We start from the raw sequence: 23,339 nt of genomic DNA on the forward strand, positions 1-23,339 counted from the left end.
GCGATGCAGCCGCAATCGTGAAAAGCATGAGTGCATGCAGCAGCCCCAGCTTGGGGGTGGTCATGCAAAAGCAACCCCCCACCCCTTCAATGGGAAGGAAAAGAAGACGCAAGGAGCGTCGCTCACGCCACACGAAAGTGGCTCACGATGCTCTCGGAACCGGATTCGGAATGGAAAACTAGCCGCCGCCCGCGCACGGCTGGTTGATGCTGGTCAAGATTTTCGATTTTTAGCAGCCGTCGGGAAAAATCCGCACTCGTCTCGTGGTTGGGTCGCGTGGCGCGAGTGGTGCTTTAATTGGTTTACATATCTGCATACATCGGCACCGGCGAGTGGTGCGATTCATCACGGCAACATGAGCGCACCCGTTCACGGTTGACGGTGCACACTTTTCCTGCTGAAACTGCACGCGACGGCTTGGTAGGGGGTGTAGTGGGTGAAGAATTTCGTTTTCCCCTGGCCTGGGCTGCTGGGCGGGTGCTTTTCGTGTGAAAATTCCTGCCATCGATGCATCGGTCGGCTTTTAACCATCCATTTTCAACCAAGATGGGTAAGAGATGCGAATGGCACGCATTTGCCTCAGTTCTTAAGTTGATTTATTATGCCGATTGCCAGTGAAAGCAGGCCCTTTTTTCTTCGAGGAAAAGAAGGAGCAGAACTAGAGGTACTGCAAAAGATGAAATTATCGATGGATTCTATTAAAGTCTGCTGTAAAAAAATAAATAAGCCTTTTCCATGAGCGATTCTTGCACGATGTAAAGTTTTCACTAGACGAAAAATTCATTGTAAAACAAAATCAAATACACAAAAACAAGTGTTTCAAATGATGAATCTAATGATTATATGTTAAACTCAAACACTTTCCACAAACATGGCATAACAGCTAGTGGAATTTGAACCCGGCTGGCCTGGAATTGAGGCCTCCAGACACTACCCAATGAAGTCTTCTTTTGTGTTACAAGCCCTCGAGCAGCAAGAGCAATCCAAGAACCAATTTAAATAAATTATCCTAAGCCCGATAGCCACTTGATTGAAATACAAGCGCCTCGTTGGCTTAATCGTCGGTGTCTAATTTTCACTCCTTTCATCGTCCTAACACGTGCTATATGTCTTCCCCAACAAAAGCCCACTCACCGGAGGGCTCTTCTCGAGACGCCAATCGTGTGCCACCCGCCGTTCGTTGACGCGTCAATTTGTCGCCACTCGACGGAAAGCCCCAGCCACCGAGAGAAGCGGAAAGCCATTGACCATATCCCAGGCGTACCTCCGCACAATGTCGCTCACTTTTGGCCGTGGCCGCGTGTGCACGCGCGGTGTCGCGTAACGCGCGAACGAAAGTGAAACGCACCGCTAAACCCGGGCTTGAGTACACGACATTTTTGCGCGCGACAAATCCGATCGTGGAAATGACACTTTCCCGACCGATCCTTGCGCAGACGCCGCCTCGCATGGCCCGCCTCTCCATTCGCGTCCAACGCATCCCACCTGCGTAACGCCATTTAGATACGCACCGGCGCCGCGGCTACCAACCGAAACGTTTCGTCATAAATTTCGTTTTCTATTCCCTGCTCGAACCTCGATCGGAACCCGCGGGTTACTGGTGCGGGCTACTTTGCATTCCGGTTGGCACGCGAGCGGTTCGGTTTGATTTATTCCGGCTTAGTGCGGGCTCGGTTTAGGGTGCTTTTGGATGCGGCATTGTCACTGGCGTAAGGAGCACCCTTTTTGTTACGCTTGTTCGGTGTTCGGTGATGCAGCTGGATGTGGTTGGCACGCAAAAACCGGACGCATAATGCCATCACGCACCGGCGGACCTGCGCTGCCGAGTACCAAAGGGAGGCTTTCACCTGTCTGCGGCACGAGACAAACCGCCCGACGGATGAGCTCACACCAGTGCGTGGTGCGATCGTTTATCATCATTGACGCAGCACTTATGTTGCGAAAAAATTCTGATTTCACGAGCGATGGTGCCTAAAATTGCCCCTAAGTTGATACGAAGAGAATGGATAGTACAGATAGTGCATTTGAACTGTTAGAAATAACCTATTTGAATCGATAAATATATCGAGTCAATCAGCTATCTTATGAAATTCATAATCTTTCCAGGCAATCTAAATGAATCGTGAAAAAAAAGAGCAAAAAATGTATTAATATTTTACTAAACAGAGCAGCAAAAAATGAATCTTGTGTATATCATGTACTTAAATTACATTCAAAATATCTCAACGCTAAAAGCTCGATTGAACCGATCGAACTAGGAATAAGGCCAACAAAGTGTTCTTTACTTGTTCGTTGTGCTGATTGCAGCAATGGAACATCAATGCAACTTCAATCCGTTGCCTTACTTATCAGGCCAAGATTCGAGGCAAAAGATGCACGGAAACAACGAAAACATAACACTCCATGCAATTGCATCTGACGAAACTACTCAAACGCATGTTATTTATACGCGCGCGTGCACATGTGCACACCCTTCGATTTCGTAACGGTGTTAATTTTTAGCGCCGAAAAACACACCTTCGAGAATTTGCAAATCGAAAAAAAAGAAACGCCCACTCTCAAGGAGGGAGGCCAGTTAATGCTAACCGAATTATGGGCATTGCTACTGGGGCTGCAGATCGAGATCGTTTTCCATACGAGCAACGGCCGTAAATGCAACCGAATCGGCCCAATGCACCGAGGGGCGCATGCGCACGTTACATAAAGCCTACAATTGTGCAAATCACCGAAACCAACCCCAAACCGGCAGCCATCGATCGATGCTATAACCAATCGATCCGGTGCGTCTCCACCGCGATCGTAGCGATCCATTTTCCATTAGCGCCCGCATTGGGTCAATCGAACAACGAACTGGCACTCATCTTGCCGCTCAACTCACCTGCCGAACCACTTGTTGCTGATTTTCCCCCGCGGGCATCCCGTTTCGGGGCCAGGATGAGGCTCGTATCGAAACGAGATCGCTCGCGCGCGCACTGCGCAATCGAACCGGCCAAAGCGATCGGTCGGGCTCGATCGCGAGGAGGTTCACTTTCCTTTGTGGAGCCGTAGCCAACCCCTATCTCTCAGCAACCACCCCATTGGAGGATGGTTTGGTGGCCTTCTCTGATCCCGAAGAGGGCTGATGGCGCAAACTTTCGCGCATTTCGGGCACTTGTTATTATTACATTTCTTTTATTATTATTTTTTCTTCTGTTATTATTTGCGTGTGTGTGAGAGAGATACATCCCCGCCGGGTTCACGCAAAATCTGGTTTTGAACTATTGGCGAAAGATTGGGAGAAAATGGTTGTTTCTTCAACGGCTGATGCTACAAGCGAACCGTGCAGGAATGTTGCTAGCATAGGGATATCGTGTGACCACCGTTTGGTTGACTCTATTGTCGTCCAACTCGATCGATCGAAACATCCAAAGAGGGATGAATAAAGCCATCAAACGGGCATCGTGATCTTTTATAAACAAAGCCCTCCACATGCTTTTGAGCAATAATTTACGAGCTGAGTCGGACAAAAACGCCACACAATGAGAACGGCACCTGTCTATAGAAGGAGACTTTATACGGTGATCTATATATTGAAAACTGAAATAAATCGACAAAAAACCTTTGCACATGGCAAAGCATGGCAAAAGGAAAAGAAAATTTGACCAAAACTAGACTCGCTACAACGAAGTGAAAATTAAACTCACCCTTATTGATAAGCCCGGGAGCGATGCGGCCATAACGAAACTTAATGATGCCCACCTCGATCCACCGTGGCCACCAAATAACGTCCTTCTCTCGCCACCGATGGGTGTTTAATTTTTGGAAAATTTCCTCCCATCGTCTATCCCTTCGGCGCCGGGTTGCCGGTAATTTGTTCACTTTCTCCTGCCGGTACGTGTCCGGTGCAGGATTGCACTGCTCCGCTGGTCCGGCTCATTTGACCGTCTAATGGACCACGTCCGCGCAGACCATCGCGCCAAGACAACAAACCTTCAAGTCTCCCTGACTGAGTCGGTGGGTCTCGTGTGTGCACGAGACTGATCGGGAAAATCGACGAACGGTGGAAGCGGGAAGAAGCCCCGAACCGGCACCGACCGTTTAATGCCACCGTATCCATTTTTCTTCGCCTCGGAATCACTTTGAAGAACGGCATAATCGAAGGTGCTACCGGCCGCAAGGCGTCACTAATGGCCGTTTTCCTCTCGAAGACGATCGCGCTATCACGATCGGTTAGCAACTCGCTGGACTCTTCCACGCGGGGCGACAGATTGGCCACTTTGCGCGGTGTTATATCATAAAGTGACGAGGGATCGATCACCCGGGACCGGTAGCCCGGGTCGATCACTTTCCCGACCGATTCCCGGTGGCCGGGTGATGAGTTCAATAAAAAGTAAAAGTTTATTCGATTCACCCGCGGTCTCGACGTGGATTTGTTTGCAGAAAAGGAAAAGCCGCGCGAACGGATCTCCCCGAGTGGCCGATTTGCGCGTGATCGGTTCCGATTTGGGCCGTCCGGAAATTGAACCAATAAAATCAACCGTCCCTTTCAGAAGCCACCGTGACACCTTGCCAGATACCCGGAGGGGACCCCGTGAATTTCACGTTTACAACCGGCCCCCGGGGATGAGTGCACTTTAGGATGGATTATTGACCGCAAGCTCGCTTCCCGAATTTCACTACCATCGAATCCCACCGGGTGGAGGCCACTGACCACCGGAGAGTGTTCCTCTCGATTTCTTCGGCCGCCTTGGACCTTGTGCGGTTCGCGCATTTATATGGTCGGGAAACTAGGCGGAACCTGCACAAAGACCCACTGGCCCGAATGGCTGCAATGGATACCCAAATCCGCGATCGATCGGTGACCGATCGAGCTGAAAGGCGCGAGTGAGGACAAGAAACACTCTACGAACCAGTTAAACTTGAACTTCGCCCGATCGAGGCATGTTCGGTTGGTTCGAGATACGGAACGGCTCGAAATGCGGGAACCTGTCGTCCCGGCGATCTTCAAGTTCAACACCCTAGCTCGAGTGCGAGAGCGAGACAGATGAAGCCTGCGTCAGCAGCCGGGACCGGTTACGCGTTGCATACTGCGAGTCTCCCGATCGAGGCTCCAGCTTGGGGCCGAGTGAAAATAAGCCAATGGGCCATAAAACGAGCCTTTAGGGCCGCTCGAAGTCCGAGGGCCACCTTTCCCGGTTTTGCGCGTCGAGGCTTTGGGGGTGATTTGCATTTGAATTCCCATCCTTCTCGGGGCGCATGCAACCGAGCCGGGGTTTGATAAGCCTCATTATCGGGTGCTTTTGTTGCGTTTTCCTTCCACGCTTGTTTGTGTTTATGATTTATCGGCTTCTGCCGTGTTTTCTCTGTGAAGGGCGCGCGTTGGAAAAGATAACCTTTTTTAAGGCAATTTTATTTTTATGGATCTTTTTTGTTAATTCTATTTAACAAGTGCTTTCGGCAGGAGTAAACCAGAGCTTAATTAATAATCTCAAAAGCTTATCCAACCACACGAGCAGCGTGCATTGAGATATGATTTCGAAATGTCCGGCCCATGGAAAAGGAAAAAGCCACCCCTTTTTGTTCGCTTGAACGGAGGCCAACCCTCCCTGCCAAAGGTGGACACCCCGACAAAAACAAACAAGTCAAACAAAACGAGATGCGCGCTTTGGCGGGTTCAGATTGCAAAGAGTTAGGCTTGAAAGAGCGTAAATAAAACAAACAGCAAAAAAAAGATGCCAGGGCGGTCAAAACATTAGAAAGACGACGGTGGCGACGGTGGCGAAAGAAAAGTCCAAAGCAGAGATCGAAAGAAAGCAACCCGAGCGATCGTGTGTGTGTGTGTGTGTATCACGCGGGCGAAAGGGGTAAGGGCGCGTGCTGCCGGGGGGGTTGGGTTGGTGGGTGGGTGGGAGAGAAAACGAACCAAGAAAGAGAGCTGCGAGCCAGCGCGATCGGACGCGAAAGAAAGGCGAAAGACCCGCGGTAGTGGAACAAAATGGTTTAACATAGTTTTATAGCCGCCCGAGCAATCATACGCCAGCGAGCCGTCCCACAGTCGACAGCGCACGCCGAGAGCCAGCAGCAGCAACAGCAGCAGTTGCAGCAGTAGCAGCTCTAGTAGCAGCGATCGGTACCTCCAAGAAGGTACCTGCAAGGTAAAGAGACCTCAAACGAACGCCGCGCGGAAAGTGAAGCAACGGTTCGCGGTTTGAGCGCGCGATCGATCGATTTTCCAGCTTTTCCCGCGAGTGTGCGCGATCGAGTGGTGGTGGAGTGCGTCCTTGCACTCGTAAAAGTGCGGGACAATTATCCTGCGCGTCCTGCGAGTGTACGTGTTTGTGCATCTAAGTGTGTGTTCGACGGGATAAGTTTGCGAAGAAAACTATCGCAACTAAATTGCCGATTACGATCGATACGGGATCGATCAAGTGCAGCGAGGGAAAGCGACCGGGACAAGTGCGCTAGAGGGCAATCGAGAGGGTCACACACTACACTTTTGTACACGTTGTTTCGTTGTTTTGCTTTTGTTTAATTTTTGCTTTGTTTCTGCTCCATCAAGAGAAAGTCCCAGCAGGCGTCCGGTAGTGCGTCGTACCGAAAGGACAACCGATCCGGTCGTGTGTTGAGCGTGTGTGTAAAAGAGAGTGAACGAATAGAAAAAGAAAACACCCAAAAACAGACCAACGGACCTCCAACGTTCAGGTCCGCCACCAGCGTGTGGAAAAGCCACCAGCCGCCATCCGGCCATAAGGAACCGTATCCCGTGGGCGCCCGAAAAGTTTCCCAGTGCCGCGCTCACCGTTAAATGAGTACGGCCGGAAAATGGGGCTCCGAGGCAATCTGAATTCGATCATCCGTAAGTATCGCCCGTGCCCGGGAAGGTGCGATCGTGCTTTCGCCAGGTTCGATTAGCTTAATCTATCAACGGGTGCGCACAGGCGGCCTATGTAGGCTTCCCTTTGTGGTGCACGCGCGAGCCCGCCATCCCGGTCAACCTGTTTTTCCCGTGGTGCGTACGCGCCGCTCACTGCAACCCACTTTGCGCCAGCGCGAAAAGATGCCAGAACAGTCCGGGCTTGGGAAACGGTGGGAGGTTGTGTTTTGGAAAATCTCGCACGGGATCGGGTTTAACGAGTTTTCTGCAGCACAACCGTGCCCGCTTGCGTGCAAAAGGGTGCAAAGTGGCACGTTATTATTATTCAATAACGGTTGGAAAATGCAAAGGGGTTGATGCTGATTTTTTTTATCTCACTCGCTTGCTTGGAATGTATTCCCGGTGGTTTCGTTCCGTGTACGGAGCGAGGGCGTTTCGACGGAGCAAGCAACAAAAAAAAACCCCAACAGGTATAGAAAACAATTAAGAACCGCCAGTCGGCAGCGCTAAAGCTTCGCTTGGCGCGGAAACACGCAAAGCCCAACACGTGGCGCGGGAATCGGGCGCGCTACTCCACATGCCCGGATGCTCCACATTTTATTGCGCGCGATCGCGACGCTGCCGTCTCTGGGGTCCGTTAGGGCGCACTTTGTAGGACAGTTCCAAGCGCATTCTCGGCTTCCAGACGCAATCGAGGATGCCCGGTACAGAATGTGCACAATGAACCAACGGGGCTTGCCCATTGCCATTGGAATTAAAGCCGTGCCGTGATCACCATCCGCGAGATAACGAGATCTCGATAAAACCGAATTTCGGGCGTCGAACCACGCGTCCGATAATTTAAACCCGTTTCTTGCCCAAAAGCGAATAAGTGCTCTCTGGGGGCGATTGGGGCGGTTTGCAACCCCCATCCACGCGCAAGTACACGCCGATAATCGTTCGGAACGATTGGCGCACGCCAGAATGCCATTGTCGCCGGGAACGCCTTCCGGATGGGGTGAGTTCGAGAATTACCAGACGCAAACTATAGCGATCACGCTGCAACAGCTCGGTAGACGGGAAGCACACCTTAAGGGAAAGAGTGAGCCTTTTCTGGCCCCAACGAATCCCGTTAAACCCGTCATCACGATCGCGCGCGCCACGTTAATTGCTTGTTAGTGCTGGCTGGCTTTATGCGCTCATGTGCCCGTACCAGGTCGCACTTGGAACGCGGCGAATATCGCGCCCATAACTGTATCTACTTTTTTTCTCTCTCTACTATTCTCTCGCCCGTCTTCCCGTGGCCCTTTATCATTTAATTGAAGACGACGCAACAATGCATCCCACCGCCCCAGGCGAGGGTGCCCTTGACCAAGTCCAGCTACCTGAGACGGGCACAGGGCGTCCGGTTTTAGCGCTATGCAGCTTGCGATCGCTGCGACTACTGACCTAATGCCCGGCAGCTCCCGGTTGCGAGTCGTGCTGCATCTCACCTGATCGAGGTCTGATTGTTCGACACCGTTCTGTAAGAATTTTACGCCAGTTACGCCATCGGTCGGACGGCTCCCATGCACCAAGCGGGTTAATATGCTTCCACCGGAAAGCGCCTGGCTGGTTTTGGGCGAGCTGTGGCGTCCCAGTGTTGAGGATCGGGACGTCTAAATACCGTTTTTTTTTTCTTACCCATCTAGCCCATCCATCCCCAGTGTTACACCAAGCAGGAACAGCAACCAACTCAGGCGGGTTGTTCTTCTCAAAATTCTCCAGCTGAAATGAAGTCATTAGTATCGGGTTGGAATTTTATTTCATTTCGTTAGCCCCCGGAGCATCGATCGGCATTTTTGGCACCGGTTTTTTTTTCTTCGGGTGAGCAAGAACAAACCGACGGATATTTATAGCATCCGGGTGTTTGCGGCTCGTTGGTAAAGATCGCGGTGGATCGTGCGTGGAAATGGAACCCTCCCGAAGAGCCTCCGGTGGACATCCAATCAGGCATGTCGATATCCACGATCGTAAGTCAAGCTCCTTCGGGGTTCGGGTCACATTCGATCGCTGGGAGGTGACCGAACATCTGGGCCCATCTTGGGAAGAAGTTGGAAAAAGGGCAAACACACACTGAAAAAAAAACCCCAACCGCTTGTGGACGCATTCATTAATATCTTAATCGTGGCACTCCGTTCCTGCCATGGCGCTTGGGTTTAGCTGTAAAACGTTCTTAATTAGCCGTCGTGTCTCCTTCGCTCGGCCATAATAACGCTTCTCTCGCTTTCTCTGTCTCGCTATCCCCCTGTGTGTTGCCGGTGACGATATCATCTATCATCGAAATTATGTTCTCGACTAATCCGGGAATCAGCGGCTCATCCCCATCGTGCTGGATTAATGCGGTGCGGATTTTACGACGCATTCTGCACCGATACGCCAATCGAACCTCAGGCTCACCGGAGGCTTCGCTCGCAGGAGGGCACCAAAATGGACACGTTTGTGTGCAAATTTATTGGCTACTTCAGGCAAACCGGTTTCGTTTTGGGAGGCTCGTTTTGGGTGGGTTTCCACGCCCGGAGGCTAATCGTTTCACGTCGGACGTGCGTTCTCGGCAGGAAAACGACAGAACCCCGGCTAGTTTGTGCCAGTGTTACACCGCGTGTTGCTAAACATATTAGAAGGATGAATAATCGCACGCCGATAATGAGCTGTCCCTGGGTGCGGGCTTATCTTATATCCCGCAGCAGCTACAGGAAAGTCGTTCGATAAATCAGCGACCGCCTAGCTGGTGGAATTTTAAATGTGTTATCCCGTGAATGTTAAGCATTCTTTCGGGGTCAATCGATGCGTTGGGATAGCTACAGCACAGCAGCATGGGAAATACTGCGGCCACCGACCGGTAATCGGACGGTTTTTCTAACACCAATCTTATCCGACCTGCCAATCGGACGCACGTCATGCACTTTTATCGGTTCAATTTAAAGCCAAGATTGCCACCGGATCAGATAAATGGAATCAATTGCGTCACTGAAGACCTAACCGCTAACCGATCTTTTCCGATCCGATCTACATACGTGCGAGGTCTGATACCTGCCCAACACCGCGTCGGATCGAATTTGGCCAATTGGGAAACCGTGCCGTGGGGAATTTAATTAAATAATCTTCCATCTGCCCGCTGATTGGCATCATTTCCGCACCATTTCCCACCCGTCCCAATAGGTAGGGAAGGAACGCCACCGAAACCCATCAGGCCTAATCAATTTTGGCTTCACCAACGGGCGGTTCGAATTGATCGAAACCGAAAAAAAATATATATATACACCGATCCACCAGCAACGGCGATTGATGAACGAACCCAAGGGGGTTTGCTTTCTTTCCCGACCACGGGAAGGGACGCGTGAGGGCACCGTCGATAACTAATTAACCGACTGACTGACTAACCGATCGGCTGCCAGACCGAGTCTGACAGCTCGCGGAGGCCACGGATCGTTCATATTTTCCCATTCGCCCGGTAGGGCGAGGAAGAATTAAAAGCATCGACTCATCATCATCATCAGCGCCGGGAGGTTCTCCCACTTATGCTCCCTTTTGGCGTGACGTGAAAGATTGCCTATTGCTGCGCCCCTGAAGACCCCTTTCACTAATTTGGCATCAATTTGGCACCGATTCCCGCCGGTACCTGCTGCGATTAGTGACGGCAGCATAATACGATTATGATCCAGATTTTATGCACCCACCTGCCGCCACACTCGCACTCGCTCTCGAGTGCACCTTGGCCCGGTTTGGGGTGGTTGTGAAAATCTCATCTCGAAATGCTAATGAGTTTCCGCAAAACGCTACCACGATACCGCATGCAGTGTACGGTGAACAGCGAACTTGAAGCCCCCAGAGCCAGTGGTCGTGTTTTCCCTTCTACTTTTGGGGCTTATCACCGGGTGTGACTTACATCTTTTCTCGATTTTTTTTGTCTTCTCAACCCCCTGCGGTTAGACGGGTGGTTTTGTGCCTCACTCAGGGTAATAGAAATGATGGGTTTTCGCTTGACAACGTGGTGTCTGGTGATCGAATCCGCTACTCTAATCCACCTTAGAGAGCGCCTGCTGTCGCGGGAATTTCCCACGCTCCAAATGTAGGGAGCGAAGGAATTAGTCTTCCGCCTCGCCGGAGTGCTAATGAAGTTCACTTTCGTGCCCGTGCGCAATCGTAGCGTGCTTGAAACTGTGACAAACCAACCGAGGCTGCCCTTTGCGGGAGAGGGTGTTAATTTTCTAATCACCTGCACGCTCTGCCGCCTTTCTTCTAACATCGTGTGCTGCTCTCGTTACAGGAATATGGCTGGCAGTAATTACCTTCCAGCACGGTCACAGCGAGAACGTCGAACCGAGGGCACTAGACTTATCAGTAAGTATACGGCAGGAGCCGCCTTCAATAAAATATCTCAATTTATGTATCTTAAATCCGCCCAATTAACGAACCGCATGCAAACCGTGCTCATTTATTCCGCCATCGAATGGAAGCCTTCATATCTTAATTTACATCTACTTCAATGCTTTTTATGATCGTTCTTTTCACACGCAAAAGTTCTCCCATCGCAGCAGCCAGCATATCAAAATAGGCACGATATATGCAAACAGAAGTAAACTAATTAAGTCACACGCTAACGATCTCGATACGGTTCAATGTTGAGGAAACAATTTCCCTGTCTCTTTTACTCATTAAATCAAATCCCAGATTGATTTGTCCTTATTTGGAGCTTTCTAGCTGTGAAAAGGTGCTTTAATTCTTGCTCCAGTCCAACGACCGGAACCGTTGGCCACATCCTGCCATTTTGCGGTGGCCATCCGGGTTGCACGCAGTTTAATTTTTGCCCCGCACAGGTTCCGCCACCGAAACAAATGGTTCCGGAGCACGACAACCCGGTTGAAGGGGCAATAATGATCCACCTTCGGTTCGGACTGCTGCAATCTTTCCGTGCCATCGCACCATTTGCATATGTTCGCGTCGAGCTGGTGATTAAATTATGTGCCTCCCTCCTGCTTGACGCTTGTCGATCGTCATCCGCGATCGTTTGCCGGTCGGACGGAAACGAGTCAACCCATCGGTGACGTTGGAGACCGTTGAGCGGGTTTGTGTGCGTGTAAAGGTTTTTTTTATCAGCTTCACGGAAATGGCTTTATTAGCCAACCAGCGCTCGGTGACTGCTCGTGAAAATCTTCGAACCGTTTCCTGCACACCGCGTTCATCGATCAGTAGTAAAGATCATAATTTTCCGCTCTCAACACCGGCTCGCGGAGGGTTCGCAATACCGGAGAAAGGCGTACGTACGTAAAAGCTGACCCAAATTGGGCGCAATGATAGCGCCGATACCGGTGGCCGTGTGGGCTGTGAAATTCACACCGTCGGTGTTTTGCTAATCTTCCCGCATTCGATTCGCAGTTCATTTGGCGGTTGTAATTCAGGCGCCACTCGCGCAGACGTGATAAGCCTTTTGCGTTACGCAACCGCAGCATGAGCTGCGTGGTGCTTTATGGGTCCCGCGCCTGAGCTGGTTAATTGAGCCGTTGCACTAGACCAGATCTGAATTAAACCGAACCCGGGGGTTGTGTGTCGGGAAACATGAAAACAAAAACACACATATGCGCACAAACGGATCGGAAATTTTCCCGACCACTTCCGACGAGGTGGGGAGCGCTCATTTGCGACCCATAAATTCATTAGCCGTGGACATGGGGAGGGTAAAAAAAATTAACACGCATGCTCGCGGAAACATCAGCAAAAGAGGTCACCCGCGAACATAAAGAAGTAATTCGATGGCCACCGAAAGTGACCCAGAAACAAAAAGGCCCCCCTTGATCGGAAACAAAGGTGCCTAGGCGTGGTCCCGATCGCTCCGACCCTGGAGAGTGTTCTTCCGCCTCACACACACACGCGCACGCACGCAGACTGAAACGTGATCAAGGTTGGCTTTTTTGCCTAACCTCTCGAGTTCCATAAATCCATTTGTTTCGTTATGATTACAGCTTCCTTTGCGAGAGCCCTTCCGAGCCAATCGAATAACTCCCGTGGCGTTACATTCCCGAACCCCGGTCCCCATTAGGAACCGAGTGGCACCTGCTGTGAACGACTCCTCTCCCGGCGAGGTCTAACGTCTCAATTTCATGCCCCACCGGGGGCGATCTTGATCGTGTAGAGGAGAAAATTTGATTAATCGAAAATACACACCTCTCCGCCGGTCAGGAAGCTCCGCTTTAAATGACCACTCCGCCACGCTGATCGTGCCCTGCGAGACCATAAGCATCTCGAAACCATTTCCTTATGATCGCACGAAATTGGGCATCTCATTTCACGCACCCAACGAGCCCTCCGTTTCCGGTTCGACCACTGGACGGCCCTTTTCCACGTGACGTAAGTGGCAAAGTTCACACGCACCCATCGGGGGTTTGTTTTTACTTTCGTGCAAAACAATTACTACGAGCATAATTTGCAAGCATACTCGTACGCCCCGGCGTGCTAATGGCAGGCACCACCCAAAACAGCACGCTCAATTGGACGGTGGAAAGATGCGCGATTATGCAAAAGAACCGCTCATTATAATAAATGGCGAGCGTGCGCGATGGCGCTCGTCGTTATGCGCGCGAGTTGAACTGAGGAAGTAATTCACCGTACCAACGATCACGCTCGTAATAACATGCCACTGTCCGGTGTGAGAAAGTGGTCACTAGCGGCTTAAAAGTGTACCGGAACGGTTGCATCCACGGTGCCATACTGACTGGTGGTCAAAAATTAATCACCCCACAAGTCATGCGCCATCTCGTTCAGCTGACTTCCTGAATAACTGCCCAGTTGAAAGCTTCGGTACACGTGCTTTCGTGCGTATTTTTTTACATGTTTCGTTCCATATTGCATTGAATGCTCGTTCGACTGTTCTGAGCGGCTTTCGTAACCTGCAGTTGATGTTAATCAAACCAACGAATAGAAAACGAGCCAGCACCCTTCGAATTGAAGCCAATTTTTGCATCCATTTTCACCATCACTAGCTAACACGTGTTAGAAACGTTTCCCCGGTTCGAGCTGCAGCACTTTCTCAGCCGACGCGTACGAGCATCGGTGGAAAGTTGAGACATAGAGCCGACGCCACCGCCCCATAGAATGGACTTTGTGCAAACGCAAACACAAGGTCTAGATACATTGCATTAAGCGTGCGGAGCGCGGGAAAATCAGCGAGCAAGCGAGCACAAGCCGCAAGGGAAAATTGCACCCACGGACGGGTGTTCCGCGATGCCGCGATGTTAACCACATCCCATTAACCTCGCGGGTGGTTTTATTGATGCGCGAGCCACCGGCAGCATGTTAACTCTCAGGCCGACCGGGCAGTATGGCGAAGGATAGGAAAAGTCCGCAACAATGCAAACGGGAGTTTTCGCGCACTCACTTTTGCTTTTGAATCCCGCCCGGTGGGAGGATCGCGAGCATAAACTATGCCAACTCCGAGTTTAGTGCGAGATGGGAACGGTGGTTGCATAAATATGTTATTAATAGAGCGCCCGTCCGTTGGAGTAGCCGTGTCAACTAAATTCAACCCCCCGTTCAATGGGGGTAGCTTTATAATGCGATTCTTTCTTTCTATTCTTGTTTTTTTTGTTGTTGCTTTTGCTCCTTTGCATACGCAACGCCCATCAGATGGATGGGAAACGACGTTCCGTTCGCTATTATGCGCCGAAGCAGAGCGATACAAATGTAGCACAGCCTAACATCGGTTGGGTTTGCTACCGCGAGATGAATGTTCACGCAAAATTACTGTCGAGGTTTTGCTTCCGTAACAAGGAAATGATCGTACGATTTGTGGCTAGTTTGAATTAATTCACAGAACGATCAGCATAAAACGCTAAGATCACATTCTATGCTCGCAGGCGCACATTCCCATGTTCTAAATCGATCCATCAAATGTAACGGATCTGCGACGTGATCGCGCTTTAGCAATGTTTCTGGGACCGATAACGATCCGACCCTACCATCACTCAACGGATCGTACGATCAATCCTTCCGCTTCGGCAAAACGTATCCATTACATTACGGCAAACGATAACGATCGGTTCGGTAATCGACACTCCTTTGCCGCGTAACGGTTCAGGGCCCGGGAATTTCGAATGTCCCGTTCAGAGAATGCCATTTTCGCGAACCATTACAGTGACACCGCGCTTCGGCAGGGCTTTGACATGAAAAGCAACAATAGGAAAACGACCGGAGGCTCGATGGGCGTGTCACGGAAGGAAGGAAAAACGCACAACCTGTCATTTGGGCCGTTTTCGAACGAGTCACACGAAGGAGAACAAGGCGAGTAAATATTTGCTCCATTTCCATCCGTTCAACGGTTGAATACAGCCCAAAGAACACGTAGAACGATCGTTCGTTCTTTTGGCGATTCCCTCATTGAAACCCCGACCTGCTAAGGCGATGACAGATGATTGATGATTGCGCGTATGATCGAGATCGACGTTGGGAGATACTTTAATAATAGCCTTCCAAACACCCGCAGGAGCACTGCGTATGCTCCAGGGGCTAATGGGCGCCCCAAGGCTAGTGGCTACACCGTTAGCGAAAATTAATTCCAACCCACCAGCCCACCAAAGTAGCCACGCTCCCGTTTATCGTTATCGGAAGCATCAACTCGAAGAAGTTATCTCTCTGTTTCACTCTGTGTTTTTTTTTTTGGAAGACTCGCTTTCTAATTAAATTAAATTCCTATGATGAAACGAGCCCCTAATCATGAAAGGTTCATCATGCTCACGCCAGCTTAGTCGGTGGATGGAGTGAACATGCCGAAACGTGCCCCAGTTCCTCGCAACTCGATTTGCAAAGTGGTATTATTTTGTTTTTTTTTGGTAGCAGCTCGAGATTCAGCTGGGGTAGGAAATCCACCACACCCGAAGAACTTCGTACCATTTCTCCCTCGGTACGTGAATGTTGGCCACGCTAATACGTGCGCACTTAAGAAAGGTTGCTACAAAGCTTAATTAAAGCGCTTGGTCTAGCGACAATCCATTATTCATGACAAATGCTTCGTGTTCTTTCCTCGAACAGTGGGAAAATCCACCAAAAATCGTGATAGAGCTTTTTACTTCCCTCCATGATCTAATACTGAGCGCGCCACAAGCACTTAGCCGGGAGAATTAGTTGCTCCCAGAGGCAGATCTTATCCACCCAATCTGTACCTCGCCATTCTAATGCTGTTTGATTGGGAGGGTCAAGAGGTCGTTTACCGGATGGTTGTCTCAGCTGGAACAAGCCTAACGTACCGCTAGCTTTTCATCGTTCCGACAGATTTTCAAGCTACGATTAGCCTGGCTCTCGCCGCTGGATGGGTGTAATCTTCAGAATGGAGCACTCTAACCCAGCGCCTCCCAATTAGCCGGTCGGGAGCGCGTTCTCGAGCCGCCAGTTTGTGTGTTAAACAAACATAATTTTAGTAATAACACCCTTCGCGTTAACCCTGAAACCGACTCTGGTTGATCGTGCGAGAGCAGCCCCTCGTAAAAGGGCGGTTGTTTTTGTTTGTTTCAAGATCGCTTTATTGCGCTTATTTAGCGATCATGGTGCGCTTTGCGGGGCCCTTTGCTCTTTCGTGCGCGCTTGGGGTGAAAGCAGTCATAACATTTTAATGACGAATGCGGGGCTTTGCCTTTTCCACCGATACTTACATAGAACTATTTATGTGTTGAGAAAACAGGCCACTCGTGAGCCGCGTAGTGGATTCGAAAAGCATTAATTAATGATTTCTTGCAGGTGTTTTGACAAGCTGCTGGCGATAAGTGCAGCAGCTTAAAGCAAATTATCCGATATGAATATGTATTTGAGGCATATTCCGCCAACCCATGCGTAGATGTGAATCTAATGAATGTTTTATGAAAGCACATCAAAATAATTGGTATCTAAACGTTAACCATTTTATGTCTATTTGTGGAAACAATCGCTAGAAAAGTAACAAATTATTTTTCTTACCTGCCGTTCTGTTTACACGATCTTATGCTGTTAAGATAACAAAAGAAAATAGTTGTAAGCTAACCGCCAACGAGCATCATGAAAGCGGCGTAATACGCCTCCAAAGATCGATCGCCAGGAACCGGCAGTCGCCAAGCGTCTTCGATTCAATTACACAGTCTGATTGGCATGGACGCTCACTGCGATCGGCGCGTGGAGTAAAATACGCCAAAGAACAGAAACGCAACGAGCGCATTTCTCCCGCCATAGACACGCGAAACTCTTGTTGGAAAGCAGCGAAAACCCATCCATCCCTTCGGTAGGAAAGGTTCCTTTTCTCTTTTGCATTTTACGATCGGCCCGACAGCCACCGGCCTGAAAACGTCAGTTGACATGGAACGTAATCAAGAGCTAAACTCGCCATCTACTAAGTCCGGTCGGGCTTACTTGGGCCGATCTTGCGCTTCGATGCGTGAAAAGTGATACCGGTTCGCGAATGGACATCACCCACCTGTGATCGCGTGCAGACGAGCTTGTAGGAGGCTGTTCACGTGCCTTGGAGCCACTGCGCTCTGGGCATTCTACGCCGATGCATGCTCACATACCTGACGTGGATAGTTTACAATTTCTTCCCGCAAACATGTGTTTTTAATCGCTTGATTTTATAGCACAACTTTACACAACAACCCACCGAGCAATGGAGAAACCCCAACGCGACTTGGGTTGAGAAAAGGAAAATCTAACAAATATGCGATCGAACAGCAGCCTCTTCGGCGTACCGTGAAATTTTCAGGTGGAAAAATTTACGTCTTTTATTAACGTATGCGCTAGCAGTGATTTTCTACCTATTTGCTGCGTCCGGCCGATCTAAAGTCATGCGAAGAGAGCAACAAAATAAACAACTTTTCTGTCGGAAAGATCATTATCTCCCCGCACGACAGAGGTAGTAGCCACTGACCGGAAAATTTGATGTTAAATGTTACGATTACCGGGTCGCGTATTCGCACGCACTCCCTCGCAGCATTGTTGCTTTTACACGGTTCGCTTGCCAGCACCTCCGGTGTTCTTCTAATACAGATCGTTACAACTTCATATGAATCGTAACCCCTTTCTATATCGAAACCATAAATAAACCAAACAACTCACGGGTGCTGGGTTCAGATTTACACGTGAAATGTTTTCCTTAGAGATTTTGCAGCTTCTTCTGCAAAGCTGTACCGATCGCGGGCCCGATCATTATCAATTTGATGTACGGGTAATTTGTTGAAAATTGTTTTCTTTTCATTTTCTCTGATTCCCAACGTACCGTGCAAAATCGCTCCATCTCTGCTCAAACGCAATTCACCCTTACGGTTGCGGATTAGGCCTGCTGTAATGCTGCAACGATTTCCCGGCTTTTTCCGCACGAGCCCTGATCACGAGCGTGAGGGTGTCCGTCCGAAGCCAAAACCACCCGATGCGTGTCGAATTTGGCCAAACCCTTTTGCGCGGCTGGCCAAAGGGAAAGTCAAACCGAACCAAATGCCCATGTATGTTCTGGACACCCTCAGAAGCGCACCCTTTCCCTTTGCATGCTTTACACACTACTGGCCACGCGACTGCAAGGAGGTGGAAGTCCATCGCGAGTATACTTTCTTTTTCACTTTCATTAGCAGATTAGCGGTGGCTCATACGTGCAATTAATCTAATGCAACCTAACGCCGGGTTTTTTAATTATTCTGACGGTAATTAACGGCTCATTATGGCGAAGCTAATGTTTTCTTAGTTATTTGAGCATGAGAAGTGTTTGGGGTGAATTATTTTGATCAAATTTTACCGAATGCTGTACGTTTCTCTTTCCAGGTACCATGGCGACCGATGCCTTACCATGTGCCCCAACAGCAATTGCAACAATCGCAGCAACCGCAGCAGCTGATCAGTGTTGCCAGCTTCGACACGACAAGCAAGGATGAGTTGGTTCACATCGCGCAGCACAATGCACAGATCCTGAAGCAATTCAACCAACCGATCGCCCAATACAGCCAACACCCGCAGGGTGGCATGAAGGTGCAGATCACGACGCACCAGCAAGCACCCGGACCAGGACCGTCCGCGTCGGTTCAACAGCATCATCACCATCACCATCATGCGGTACAGAGTGTTCCGGCATCCTCGTTCGGACACACACCGGCCGCTCCACCCAAGTACATGACCACGCCTCTGCTGCAGACGATCTATCCTGCGGGTCCGCACAAACAACAATCATCACCACCCCAATCGAAACCGTTCGTAAAGTCCGATCAAATCACCACGCTCAACATGGTGCACAGCTCGACGCCCAAGATTACGGCCGCCATTTCTACGCACGGTGCGGTCGGTGTCAAATCGGCAAAGTTCAACGGGCAATTTAGGTTAGATTTGCTTGCTTAGACACTCTCGGTAACATTTCACCTTGACATCTTTCTTTTTGCCCTCTCGTCCACAGGGATGTTGCACCGACGATCGTACAAAAATCGACACTGAAGCCGCACCCGGTCATGAACAAGCTGCAGTCGCACATGGCTATCTCCGGCTTCCGGCAGAAGCAACCAATCGCCACCAGCTCGAACCGGCTGGAGCATTTCATCAATCCGAATCACCTATATGGTACCTACATCCAGTTCGGTCAATCGCCTGCTCTTAGTCCAGCCTCTTTGCCACCTGCCAAGACGAAGTTCCTCAGCCAGCTTAACTCGGGAGTGCCCACGTTTGACTCACAAACCCTGAAGAGCTTTTTCAGCGCACCCGGCTACACTCCCGCAGTGGGACAGTTTAAAAAACTTAACTTCATCCACCAGCAACAGACGCAGCAGCTTCAGCCTGGAGGATCGGGAGCAAAGTTTTCGTTCCCACACTTCAACCAGATCCCTGCTGATTTGGCCGAGTTCCCGAAAAAATACGTCACACCATCGTCGGCGGAGAAAGAACTGAGCAAAACCGTCTCGGGCGGGATCGACTCAACGCCGCTTTTCCCTCATCTACCACCGAGCGTCCTTACGCCTTTCTTTCAGCAGGTTCAGCAGCAGCAACAACACAGCTCGTCTTCCTTCATCTCTGGCAACAAGTACAACAGCTTCAATCTGAAAACGCAACAACCGGCACCTCCAGTGTCGTCGCAAACGAGTTCTTCCGGTGCATCCTCGACGAAACACGGCCTATCACAGGGACAATTCCAGTCCGAGCGCGAGTCGCTCAGTGCCTTCGGTGGACAGGTATTCAGTGGAGGTGCTTTCGGAACCTACAGCACACAACAGCCGCTGCCCATCGAGCATAAGCCGTACGAGATCGTAAAGTTCAAGGAGTCACCCGGCAAACAGCTTGCGACCAAATTCAACGAAATACACGACGAGTACAGCAAGAACTTGGTGCCACCGCCTCCGAGTACCCAGCAGGCGTTTTTGCCGACCGTTTTGAACCATCTGTCCGAGTCATCGCCGAGCAAGGACCCAATCGAGATCCTTAACAAGTACAACATCAATCCGCATTCACCGTTGCAGGACGCTAATAGGTTCAGCTATGAGTTCCCTCGACCAACGTCAGTGTCGCAGGCAGCACCTACACCTCCATCCACGGTCAGTACGAAAAGCACGACTACCACGACCCAATTCCCGACGGCGACTACCCTGCCCAGGCAGCAGTACTACCAGCATCACTACAACCAATTCCAGTTTCCCGGCGAGCAAAGCTACCACAATCATCAACCCTCCTTGCCGGTTCTGGTAACGCCTGTCAGCGAGCTGAATGATGGCGGTTGGCTCGCCCGGGACAAATACCTGACGACGGAGAAACCGAACGTGTTCAAGAACCTCTTCCGACCGCTGGAAAGCGAGTACAAACAGCACAAGCTGATGCATCCGTCGTACACCGGGCTTCCGCCGAACCGGCGGCCCTCATCGACGGCCTCTTCCACAACCACAGCCATTGCTGCCAGCGCGGGCGTCACCACCAACTCCCCGTGGGATCAATCGACAGAGGAACCAATCATAACGCACAGCTTCTTCACGATCGAGGACGCGATCGCTGACCCGACGCTGATTCCGCCGAAATCCAAGAACAAGTACAAGTACACGACTGACGCGGAGGAGGAAAACCGACAGGACGATCTGCAGCTGGAAATCGTCACCATCGGACCGTTCATCGGTTCCGAGGAGTCTCCGATCCAGCAAGTGATCACAACGCCAGCTCCGAGCCGAGGACACGGTTCCAAGGGCGGAAACGGACAACACCGCCGGAGACGTCCGAAACCACCACAGGGTAGCACCACGACGGAGTACACCACAGAGCAGGAGTCGACGGAATCTACGACCAACGCGTTCGGAGGAGTCAACAATCGCAACCGCGACCGCATCCGGTTCCGACCGAAGCCCGTCACCACCGTACCACCGCCAATCGCGGCCATAGTGGAGACGGAACCGGCAACCACGATCATTCCGACACCGCCTCCATTGCCGACGTTCGTGTCGAGCGAAGAATTCGATGGAACCGTGGTCAAGAAGTTCCGTAAGAAGCCCCATTTCACGCGGAATCGGTTCAATGTACTTAGCCAACGTGAGGAGGAGAAAATTCCGTTGTTCGATCAAACAGAACCATCGCTAGCAACACCGATCGTGACCACGAGTTCGTCGACGACCACTGCGGCGGCGGGAGCAAACGTTCTGGTGGACGCACCGCCATCAGTTTCTACCCTCGGAGGAGGTTTTCGGTCCCGCTACCGACCGGCACCAGCGGCCAAGGGAAAAGGTGAATCCCAGGAAGACACTGGAGACGGCGTGAAGGTGGTCTCTCGACTTCCAAGCCGACTACCTCCAACGGGAGTCTCATCCACGGTGACAACGTCCACCGACGCAGCGGCCGTGGCCGTCTTCAATTCGGACGAATCGAATGTCAACTTCTCTGAGCCCCAGAACCGAACCCGCGGCGGCGGCGGCGAACTAAATCGGCCACGTTTCAGCATCAAGGAGTATCGGAACAAGTTGAACCGCACCACTACGGTGAGTACGGCAACCCCGACGAGTACGGTTGGATCACCGGTTGGTGATCTGGAGACGACTACGGCTCCGAAACTGCGTTTCCCCACGCGCAACCGGTTCCTACTGAACGCGCGCCTAAACAAGACGGCCGAATCGAACGAAATTGCACCGACCGGTGCCGGTGCAACGACGGAAAAGAGTGCTAATGAAACGACAACGCGAAGCTCGTTCAGACCGCACGGAACGCGCACCTACAATCGATTTACGGTGAAGAAACCCTCCACTGAGACACCGGCAGGTGCATCGACGAATGCGGCATCCGGAACGCGTGGTCAAACGACAGCAGGATCCAATCTAGCCAACCGGGGCCGCACTAAGACGGCCTATGATCAGGCCGTGGCAGCCAACCGGACCGCTTCCGGTTCAACCTTCAACACGACGGCGTCACTCATTAATCGGCGACCTCCGAAGATTACGCTACGACAGCGCATCCAAAATTACAACCGGAAGAAGGAGATGGAACAAACTGCGGTAGCCGCGACCGGAAGCGCGGATGACGAACCGTTGAAGCGCGAGGAAGCGTCCGAAATCGCGTCAGTGGACCAGAATAGTGTGCTGGCGTCGTCGGGAGAGCAGAACCGTCCGATCGATGATCTGGGTTCGCTTGGGGATCGCTTCGGATCGTCCAATTCCGGAGTGGACGACGTGACGACTCGTGCGAGTACGACCGAGGGCTACCGGCACCACGAGACGGCGATCATGAAAATATCGCCCAAGGATTCAAACGGTGCCACAGCCACGAACGGCGAGGATTACGATCTGAACAGTGCCTCTTCGGATTATTCGAAGCGGGTAGTCGAGCTCACGCTGTCTGGGACGGGCAACAAGGACCGGACGCACTTTAAATCCGTCAACAAGGGTCTGCTCTCGCGGAAAGTTCCAGGATACTTCACGCTCGCCACCGAAGACCCGATCCTACCGATCGAAGCGTTTTTCCCGCAAGTCAAAAAACCGAGCGGTGGCCTAGCGTGATTGACTTCGCCTCGTGTAGCCCGTGGGGATGGACACTTCCCCATCCGGAGAAGGATCTGAACCAGGTATCTGAATTCACATGAACCATCGCTCCAGCAACATCCGTCTTTCCGCGACGATGTTACGATTATATCGCATGGTATTTGCTAGGGCAAAAACGTAAGAAAGATAGTTGGACCCCGTAGTATTTATGCGCAGGTATTTGCGCGTGTTTATGCCAGCAGTCGGCCATCCAAGCCATCTACCCTGGAGCCCTGGCTTACGCCTTAGATATAACCCACCATCAAGAGGAACTAGGGGTGCGTGTATGCGAGAGACTGTGTGAATCCTTTTAAGATATACATACGCGTAAGATGGGATGCAAGGGGAAAAGGACCGCAGAGAGATTGAAGACAGAGGGTCCATTATTCAACCCGTCTTCCACGTGTGTTACTGTAAATTATGCAAAACATTTACATTTAAGCGACCATATTTTAGTTCGGTAGCAGACCTCGTCGACAAGCCGCGTACATTGCGCCATCGCTACT

At 51.0% G+C, this 23,339-nt stretch overlaps 1 protein-coding gene across 1 annotated transcript; it reads left to right on the forward strand.

The window, feature by feature from the left end:
- Positions 1–6,801: 6,801 nt before the first annotated feature.
- LOC128726742 (mucin-5AC-like) lies at positions 6,802–22,812 on the forward strand. The gene is made up of 4 exons (XM_053820567.1): positions 6,802–6,835; positions 11,142–11,215; positions 18,635–19,182; positions 19,257–22,812. The coding sequence occupies exons 1-4, from the start codon at positions 6,802–6,804 to the stop codon at positions 22,810–22,812; spliced, it is 4,212 nt and encodes a 1,403-aa protein (XP_053676542.1).
- Positions 22,813–23,339: the final 527 nt, after the last annotated feature.

This window comes from Anopheles nili, chromosome 3, assembly GCF_943737925.1.
Source record: "Anopheles nili chromosome 3, idAnoNiliSN_F5_01, whole genome shotgun sequence".
NCBI classification, from domain to species: domain Eukaryota; kingdom Metazoa; phylum Arthropoda; class Insecta; order Diptera; family Culicidae; genus Anopheles; species Anopheles nili.

Excerpts from the sequence above, each read along its gene's own strand:
- LOC128726742 (XM_053820567.1), top strand. The coding sequence starts at position 6,802 with ATGGGGCTCCGAGGCAATCTGAATTCGATCATCC. Across the intron at positions 6,836-11,141 it reads CAATCTGAATTCGATCATCC|GAATATGGCTGGCAGTAATT; the intron begins GTAAGTATCGCC and ends CTCTCGTTACAG. Across the intron at positions 19,183-19,256 it reads AAGTTCAACGGGCAATTTAG|GGATGTTGCACCGACGATCG; the intron begins GTTAGATTTGCT and ends TCTCGTCCACAG.